The following is a 10,592-nucleotide window of genomic DNA, read 5'->3' on the forward strand; positions in this document are numbered from 1 at the left end:
AATGACCCTAAGCATACTGCTAAAGCAACACTTGAGTGGTTTAAGGGGAAACATTTAAATGACTTGGAATGACCTAGTCAGAGCCCAGACCTCAATCCAATTGAGAATCTGTGGTAAGACTTAAAGATTGCTGTACACCAGCGGAACCCATCCAACTTGAAGGAGCTGGAGCAGTTTTGTCTTGAAGAATGTGCAATAATACCAGTGGCTAGATGTGCCAAGCTTATAGAGACATACCCCAAGAGACTTGCAGCTGTAATTGCTACAAAAGGTGGCTCTACAAAGTTTTGACTTTGGGGGGTGAATAGTTATGCACGCTCAAGTTTTCTGTGTTTTTTTTTGTTGTCTTATTTCTTGTTTGTTTCACAAGAACAAATATTTTGCATCTTCAAAGTGGTAGGCATGTTGTGTAAATTAAATGATACAAACCCACCAAAAAAAAAAAAAATCAATTTTATTTCCAGGTTGTAAGGCAACAAAATAGGAAAAAACTGGGTGAATACTTTGGCAAGACACTGTATATGTTTACACCTTGATAAGAAACATTATCAAAGGCATGGCCACTGAGCAAGTAAACGATTTTAAAATATACAAATAAACAGGACAATAAATAATCCTACATGAATAAAGGTAATGAATGATTTGAATTTGCTAAACCGAACCTCCAATCACTGAAGCAGGTCATCAACACACCACTGTCACTGTTTTCATGTTACTATGACAACAACGTTTTCTACCCAATCAGCTTTGAGTCCTTCCTCATAACAGCTGAATGGTGAATTACGATTTCCCAGTTATTTCTACATGAGCATCACTGTCAACAACATCATGTCTTGTCAACTCCTGCGGTCATTGTCAAGAAAATGAACATAGAAGTCAGCACAAATATATCTGGGACAAGGCTGCACAATCACCATCATCATCATCATCATCATGAGCATCACAGCAGTCACCTATCATCATCGTTGACATGACTGTGTTCACTGTTTCATTGTTGAGAGACTTATGACCCATGTCCTAGCTTGTTTCAGTGTTGAGAGACTCATGACCCATGTCCTATCTTGTTTCAGTGTTAAGAGACTCATGACCCATGTCTTGTTTCAGTGTCTCCTCCTGCAGTTCTCCATAAGGGCACGACCTGGTGTGACTTTAGATGACCTTTCACCTCTCACCCTCGATCTCGGCTACAGCCGATTGGCTCCTATAGTACACACAGAATGTGTTACCTGGCAACAGCTGAGCGGAAACACTCCACACATGCACTGGTCATAAACAGGTACATTTACTGACACGCCCACGTCACCTGACCTGTAAATCCCTGACACCTGTCTTACACCTGTACACAGTCCTCCAATAGCACCGCCTCCTCAACCTTCTTCTCTCAACTCCCCTTGTCTCCCCTTCCCACAGAGGGAGTAAGGTACACTTATAGTATACACTGTTGTCTCCAAGCACCCTTTAATTTACTTCAAACAGGAGGATAAGAGTTGAGTACCATGGTCCATTCTCTTTCTTCACCTGGCTGGTGGAGCCCCCTGCTGTACTGGTGGAGGTAGTGTAGCTAGATTACGTTACATTACACGGTAGTCTCATACTCCATAACCTCCTTGGGTTTGCTCAGACTGCGGTATTGGATCCTGGGCGTGACCGGGGAGGTGTTCTCCAGGACAAGGATGGTCTTCCGTAGCCGCCTGTCGATGAAGTGAGCATCCCAGGCAGGGTACCTTTTTCTGGGAAGGTCTATCCGGATCACTGGCCCCTCTGTCCTGAGGGGCCGAGGGGCCAGGGCCAGAGAGGTAGTGGTGGTGGATCTAACCTGGAACACAGCTAGATCTCCTGGTACCACCTCGCCCCGATCCGCACCTGCAGTCCTAGTTAGAGTCCTAGGGGGGCTGGTGACCACGTCTGGAGGGGGGAATGGTGATGCCTCGGCTGGGGTCACACAGGACTCCACCATCAACCCCCCGTCCTCCACACACCCCCCCCACTGAGCCGCGGACACCGGCCCGTCAGGGTGCAGGAGACAATAATACCCCAACATGAAGAAGATCCCCAGAGCGTAGCTACAAACCACCACACACACCACGATGAGGGCATAAAAGTCTGAGGTGTTCGGCCCGCGGTAAAGATACCACGCCGCGATGAGGGACACGTTCTCTACCAGAGTCACCGTGTGATAGAGCCACATCCTGAAGCGAGCACGGCCCTCCTTGACGTTGAACCAGCAGAAGATATAGACGATGCCCACTACCATGTTATAGATGATCTCCTCCCACTTGGACATGCAGAAGTCTGTCTCCCCCTGGATGATCCAGAACGTCATGAGGCACCAGTGGCTCACGATGAAGATACCGAAGTAGAGCTGCAACACAGAGACGTCAACATTTAAAAAAAGAAAAAACAACAGCTCAACGGTTGCAAAAGGTCAGGTAACTTTCAGAAAATTCCCAGGTTTTTTTTTCCCAAAATCCCACTTAGAGGGAATAAACAGGAAATCCAGACTCCTCTAAACCAGGATTTCTAAAAGAAATGGGGATTTGGGGAAAGTTACCAGAATTATACGACTGTACCCAGCAAGAATTTGAAAATAATGATAACTTTGTTTAAATTATAGAAAAATACACTTTTCTCAGTGCATGTTCTGTGTGGTCTGTAACCTTTTACCTGGAACACTGAGGCGAACAGGGCGAAGGCGATGGTCCTGGCCCCGATGGTGAAGAAGTGCCACAGCATCTGGACAATCACAGCCTTGTAGGACATCGGGAGCTTGTCATCTCTGGAGTCCCTCAGAGTCTTCTGGTAGGACGCTATTATCCAGGCCAGAGAGACCAAGGAGGCTGAGGCAGAGAGACCTGGAGAGAGTGGGGAAGAGATATGACAGAGAGATTTGAGAAAGAAAGGTGTTTGAGACACCATCTGGTAGGATGCTATCATCCAGGCCAGAGAGACTAGAGAAGCGAGGCAGAGAAACCAACAGATGGGGACAGAGAGGGATGACTGGTACGGAGGATGTACAGTCTTTACATGACTGGACTCTGTTCAGAGATTCCCTGTGTTTTTATATAACTGCCTGTACTACGGTTCCTCAATTCTGTCCTCAGAAACACACATTACATAACCTCATCGAAGTAGACCAGACCAGCGAGCCCTCATGCTCAGCCTAAATAAAGTAGACTGACCCAGCCTAGACTAACCCAGTCTAGACTAACCCAGCCTAGACTAACCCAGCCTAGGCTAACCCAGCCTAGGCTAACCCAGCCTAGACTAACCCAGCCTAGACTAACCCAGCCTAGACTAACCCAGTCTATACTACCTCAGTCTATACTAACCCAGTCTATACTAACCCAGTCTATACTACCCCAGTCTATAGTACTCCAGTCTATACTACCCCAGTCTATACCACCCCAGTCTATACCACCCCAGTCTATAGTACCCCAGTCTATACTACCCCAGTCTATACTACCCCAGTCTATACCACCCCAGTCTATACTACCCCAGTTTATACTACCCCAGTCTAGACTACCCCAGTCTATACTACCCCAGTAGTAGACGTCAAACCATGCCCATGTCTATAGTATCCCAGTCTATACTACCCCAGTCTATACTACCCCAGTCTATAGTACACCAGTCTATACTATCCCAATCTATAGTACCCCAGTCTATACTACCCCAGTCTAGACTAACCCAGTCTAGACTAACCCAGAGGACAGAATTGAGGAACCGTAGTCTAGACTAACCCAGTCTAGACTACGGTTCCTCGATTCTGTCCTCAGAAACACACATTACATAACCTCATCGAAGTAGACAAGACCAGCGAGCCCTCATGCTCAGCCTAAATAAAGTAGACTGACCCAGCCTAGACTAACCCAGTCTAGACTAACCCAGCCTAGACTAACCCAGCCTAGGCTAACCCAGCCTAGGCAAACCCAGCCTAGACTACCCCAGTCTAGACTACCCCAGTCTAGACTACCCCAGCCTAGACTAACCCAGCCTAGACTAACCCAGTCTATACTACCCCAGTCTATACTACCCCAGTCTATACTAACCCAGCCTAGACTAACCCAGCCTATAGTACCCCAGTCTATAGTACCCCAGTCTATACTACCCCAGTCTATACCACCCCAGTCTATACCACCCCAGTCTATAGTACCCCAGTCTATACTACCCCAGTTTATACTACCCCAGTAGTAGACGTCAAACCATGCCCATGTCTATAGTATCCCAGTCTATACTACCCCAGTCTATACTACCCCAGTCTATAGTAAGCCAGTCTATACTATCCCAATCTATAGTACCCCAGTCTATACTACCCCAGTCTAGACTACCCCAGTCTAGACTACCCCAGTCTATAATACCCTAGTCTATACTACCCCAGTCTAGACTAACCCAGCCTAGACTAACCCAGCCTAGACTAACCCAGCCTAGACTAACCCAGCCTAGACTAACCCAGCCTAGACTAACCCAGCCTAGACTAGACTACGGTTCCTCGATTCTGTCCTCAGAAACACACATTACATAACCTCATCGAACTAGACAAGACCAGCGAGCCCTCATGCTCAGCCTAAATAAATTAAACTAAAACAGTCTAGACTAACCCAGCCTAGACTAACCCAGCCTAGACTAACCCAGCCTAGACTAACCCAGCCTAGACTAACCCAGCCTAGACTAACCCAGCCTAGACTAAGTCTAGACTAGTCTAGACTAACCCAGCCTAGACTAACCCAGCCTAGACTAACCCAGCCTAGACTAACCCAGCCTAGACTAACGGTTCCTCATAGTTCTGTCCTCAGAAACACACAGTACATAACCTCAGTCTAAAGTAGACCAGACCAGCGAGCCCATCCCATGTCTATACAGCCTAAATAACCCCAGTCTATACTAACCCAGCCTAGACTAACCCAGCCTAGACTAACCCAGCCTATACCAACCCAGTCTATACCAACCCAGCCTATACCAACCCCAGTCTAGGCTAACCCAGCCTATACTACCCAGTCCATCTAACCCCAGTCCATCGTAGGTCTATACTACCCCAGTCCATCGTACCCCAGCCTAGACTACCCCAGTCTATACTACCCCAGCCTAGACTAACCAGTCTAGACTAACCCAGCCTAGACTAACCCCAGCCTAGACTACCCCAGCCTAGACTAACCCAGTCTATACTACCCCAGTCTAGACTCTATACCCCAGTCTATACTACCCCAGTCTATACTACCCCAGTCTATACTACCCCAGTCTAGACCACCCCAGTCTATACCACCCCAGTCTACCCCCCAGTCTATACCACCCCAGTCTAGACCATCCCAGTCTACCACCCAGTCTAGACTACCCCAGTCTATACTACCCCAGTAGTAGACGTCAAACCATGCCCATGTCTATAGTATCCCAGTCTATACTACCCCAGTCTATACTACCCCAGTCTATAGTACACCAGTCTATACTATCCCAATCTATAGTACCCCAGTCTATACTACCCCAGTCTAGACTACCCGTCTAGACTACCCCAGTCTATACTACCCCAGTCTAGACTAACCCAGCCTAGACTAACCCAGCCTAGACTAACCCAGTCTAGACCTACCCAGCCTAGACTAACCCAGTCTAGACTAACCCAGCCTAGACTAACCCAGCCTAGACTACGGTTCCTCGATTCTGTCCTCAGAAACACACATTACATAACCTCATCGAACTAGACAAGACCAGCGAGCCCTCATGCTCAGCCTAAATAAAGTAAACTAACCCAGTCTAGACTAACCCAGCCTAGACTAACCCAGCCTAGACTAACCCTGCCTAGACTAACCCAGCCTAGACTAACCCAGCCTAGACTAACCCAGTCTAGACTACCCCAGTCTAGACTACCCCAGTCTAGACTACCCCAGTCTAGACTAACTCAGTCTAGACTAACCCAGCCTAGACTAACCCAGTCTATACTACCCCAGTCTATAGTATTCCAGTCTATACTACCCCAGTCTATACCACCCCAGTCTATACTACCTCAGTCTAAAGTACCCCAGTCTATAATACCCCAGTCTATACTACCCCAGAAGTAGATGTCAAACCATGCCCATGTCTATACTACCCCAGTCTATAGCACCCCAGTCTATACTACCCCAGTCTATACTACCCCAGTCTATACTACCCCAGTCTATACCACCCCAGTCTATACCACCCCAGTCTATACCACCCCAGTCTATACTACCCCAGTCTATACTACCCCAGTCTATACTACCCCAGTCCATCGTACCCCAGTCTATACTACCCCAGTCCATCGTACCCCAGTCTATACTACCCCAGTCTATACTACCCCAGTCTAGACTACCCCAGTCTAGACTACCCCAGTCTAGACCACCCCAGTCTAGACTACCCCAGTTTAGACTACCCCAGTCTATAGTACCCCAGTCTATAGTACCCCAGTCTATAGAACCCCAGTCCATCGTACCCCAGTCTAGACTACCCCAGTCTAGACCACCCCAGTCTAGACCACCCCAGTCTAGACCACCCCAGTCTATACCACCCCAGTCTAGACCATCCTAGTCTATACCACCCCAGTCTATACCACCACAGTGTAGACTACCCCAGTCTATACCACCCCAGTCTAGACCACCCTAGTCTATACAACCCCAGTCTAGACCACCCTAGTCTATACCACCCCAGTCTAGACCACCCCAGTCTATACCACCCTAGTCTATACCACCCCAGTCTAGACCACCCCAGTCTAGACCACCCTAGTCTATACTACCCCAGTCTATACCACCCCAGTCTAGACTACCCCAGTCTATACCACCCTAGTCTATACCACCCCAGTCTAGACCACCCCAGTCTATACCACCCCAGTCTATACTACCCCAGTCTAGACCACCCCAGTCTATACCACCCCAGTCTAGACCACCCCAGTCTAGACTACCCCAGTCTATACCACCCCAGTCTAGACCACCCCAGTCTATGCCACCCCAGTCTAGACCACCCTAGTCTATACCACCCCAGTCTAGACCACCCTAGTCTATACCACCCCCGTCTAGACCACCCCAGTCTATACCACCCCAGTCTAGACCACCCTAGTCTATACCACCCCAGTCTAGACCACCCCAGTCTATACCACCCCAGTCTAGACCACCCCAGTCTATACCACCCCAGTCTATACTACCCCAGTCTAGACCACCCCAGTCTAGACCACCCTAGTCTAGACCACCCCAGTCTAGACCACCCCAGTCTATACCACCCCAGTCTAGACCACCCCAGTCTATACCACCCCAGTCTAGACTACCCCAGTCTATACCACCCCAGTCTATACCACCCCAGTCTAGACCACCCCAGTCTATACTACCCCAGTCTATACCACCCCAGTCTATACCACCCCAGTCTATACCACCCCAGTCTAGACCACCCCAGTCTAGACCACCCCAGTCTATACCACCCCAGTCCATCTACCCCAGTCTATACCACCTCCGTCTCGACCACCCCAGTCTATACCACCCCAGTCCATACCCCCCAGTCTAGACCACCCCTATACCACCCCAGTCTATACCACCCCAGTCTATACCACCCCAGTCTATACCACCCCAGTCTAGACCACCCCAGTCTAGACCACCCCAGTCTAGACTACCCCAGTCTAGACTACCCCAGTCTAGACTACCCCAGTCTATACCACCCCAGTCTAGACCACCCCAGTCTAGACCACCCCAGTCTATACCACCCCAGTCTATACCACCCCAGTCTATACCACCCCAGTCTAGACCCCACCCCAGTCTATACCACCCCAGTCTATACCACCCCAGTCTATACCACCCCAGTCTATACCACCCCAGTCTAGACTACCCCAGTCTATACTACCCCAGTCTATACCACCCCAGTCTATACCACCCCAGTCTAGACCACCCCAGTCTATACCACCCCAGTCTATACCACCCTAGTCTATACTACCCCAGTCTATACCACCCCAGTCTAGACTACCCCAGTCTATAGTACCCCAGTCTAGACTACCCCCCAGTCTATACCACCCCAGTCTATACCACCCCAGTCTATAGTACCCCAGTCTATACCACCCCAGTCTAGACCACCCCAGTCTAGACCACCCCAGTCTAGACCACCCCAGTCTATACCACCCTAGTCTATACCACCCCAGTCTATACTACCCCAGTCTAGACCACCCCAGTCTAGACCACCCCAGTCTATACTACCCCAGTCTAGACCACCCCAGTCTAGACTACCCCAGTCTAGACCACCCCAGTCTAGACCACCCCAGTCTAGACCAGCCCAGTCTAGACCACCCCAGTCTAGACTACCCCAGTCTAGACCACCCCAGTCTATACTACCCCAGTCTATACTACCCCAGTCTATACTACCCCAGTCTATACTACCCCAGTCTATACCACCCCAGTCTAGACCACCCCAGTCTAGACCACCCCAGTCTAGACCACCCCAGTCTAGACCACCCCAGTCTACACTACCCTCTGTTTGATTAAAGCAGCATCATGATCGTTATACAGTGCATGCACACACACACTCTCTCTCTCGCTCTCTCACACACACACACACACACACACACACACACACACACACACACACACACACACACACACACACACACACACATCCACCCACACACACACTTGATCTGACAGAATCAGAAGAGTTTGCTTTGGATTTTTCTAAAAGGCCTGATGTCTGTTGTCATCATCTACTTATTAAAATGACATTAAAAGACCCCTTTTATAATTTTAGAGTTTTGCTGTTACATTTTTCATGCCTTTAGACCGGATTTATTACTAATTGGACATGAGATTAAATTATTAACATTTTGCTAAATTAATATTTAATTAAGTTAAATGAGGTCTCCCGTCTCGCTGCTTTTGACTCTCCTGCTATGGTCTAATTAACATGTCTAATATGTTAATTAATCCTGTTCTTCTCCAGAATGAATAATAGATCTCATGTTCTCAGACTCTAACAGACTCTTTAACAGAGACAGAGGCACACAAACAACTTTTAAATTATTACATTTGTGAGAAAAGAAGAAGATAACATGGGAATCCTTTAACAGTGTGTGTGTGTGTGTGTGTGTGTGTGTGTGCGCGTGTGTGTGTGTGTGTGCGTGTGTGTGTGTGTGCGTGTGTGTGTGATCTTGCAGCCAGCGCTGTAATTTCTTCAGGGATCTGTTGGTCTGTTTTCGTATCTATCAGAACTCAGGATAAGATCCAGACGCAGACAGCTAGAGTCACAGGTGTTTATTGACCCAAACAGGGGGCAGGCAAAAGACAGGTCAAAGTCATGCAGAGGTCTGTAATCCTGGGCAGAGTCAATAAGGTACAGAACAGCAGGCAGGCTCGGGGTCAGGACAGGCAGAGGTTCGTAATCCAGGGCAGAGTCAGGCAGGTACAGAATAGCAGGCAATATCAGGTGAATCAACTCTGTAGCACCTTAAGATATCTGTCATTCTGTTGGCTTTGTGTGTATGTTTGTTCAGCTCCTTGTTCCAGGAGGTTTAGATTATAGAAGGATTGCTAGATTAGACATTTCCAGACCACACACACACCAACTTTGACCGAGGTCACAGAGAACTAAAAATAATTTTCACGCAGAAAGCCAGTAAAACATTTAAACTCACAACCTAGACAAATCTAAGGTAAGTTTAGGTCTTCCTCAAGGCTCTGTTCTCAGACCTCTTCTGTTATCATCTTGTACTGTAGGCCTCTTAGTGATGTTGCTCGGGACCACAGCGTCGATTTTCCTCAGCTACTTGGTCTATACACAACTGTACATTTCAATGAAACATTGTGACTCTTCCCTTTCGCCTGGACTGGTGACAATACAGCAACATTTGTCATTCAGACGTGGCACCACTGTTGTACCCACCAAGATGACTGATGGTTATGTATCAGTGCTAAAATGATTTAAAAAAAAAAAAAACTTATATTGTGAAACCTTTTCTATTTGTAGTGGTCCATTTCCCAATGATCTCAAACCAGAACCGGGTACTTCCGCTCTCCACAAGAAGAGCAGTAAAACAAATGTAGGAAACTACAGGCCTGTGTCAAATCCTCAGCACCTTATCCAAAGTTGTTGAGAGATTTTTTTTTTTTTAAATCAACTTGAGGGATACTTTCTTGAGCACAAACTTTCTTTATGTACTCCAGTCTGGCTTTAGAACAGCTCTTCCCACTGATACTTGCCTTATCCACCTTTTTGACCACATTAAGCAGGAAAGTGAGAAGGGGGAACTATACAGGTATGATCATGTTAGACTTGCAGAAAGCTTTTGACATCCCAAGGAGCAAGCGATAATATTGAAATGGAAGGAGTATCAGACCACTGCAAATCTACCAAGACCTGGCCGTCCCTCTAAACTTTCAGCTCATACAAGGAGAAGACTGATCAGAGATGCAGCCAAGAGGCCCATGATCACTCTGGATGAACTGCAGAGATCTACAGCTGAGGTGGGAGACTCTGTCCATAGGACAACAATCAGTCGTATATTGCACAAATCTGGCCTTTATGGAAGAGTGGCAAGAAGAAAGACATTTCTTAAAGATATCCATAAAAAGTGTCGTTTAAAGTTTGCCACAAGCCACCTGGGAGACACACCAAACATGTGGAAGATC

At 47.7% G+C, this 10,592-nt stretch overlaps 1 protein-coding gene across 1 annotated transcript in view; it reads right to left on the reverse strand.

Moving 5' to 3' along the window:
* Positions 1 to 462: 462 nt before the first annotated feature.
* LOC112238901 (XK-related protein 7-like) overlaps positions 463 to 10,592 on the reverse strand; it is a 23,870-nt gene continuing 13,740 nt past the window's right edge. Inside the window, exons 3-4 of the mRNA XM_042299954.1 lie at positions 2,665 to 2,852; positions 463 to 2,362 (exon numbers count right to left, since the gene is read on the reverse strand). Of these exons, the coding sequence (XP_042155888.1) occupies positions 1,577 to 2,362; positions 2,665 to 2,852 (974 nt within the window). The 3' untranslated portion in view covers positions 463 to 1,576. The remainder of the gene's footprint in view (positions 2,363 to 2,664; positions 2,853 to 10,592) is intronic.

This window comes from Oncorhynchus tshawytscha, linkage group LG16 (assembly GCF_018296145.1).
Source record: "Oncorhynchus tshawytscha isolate Ot180627B linkage group LG16, Otsh_v2.0, whole genome shotgun sequence".
Classification (NCBI taxonomy): Eukaryota; Metazoa; Chordata; class Actinopteri; order Salmoniformes; family Salmonidae; genus Oncorhynchus; species Oncorhynchus tshawytscha.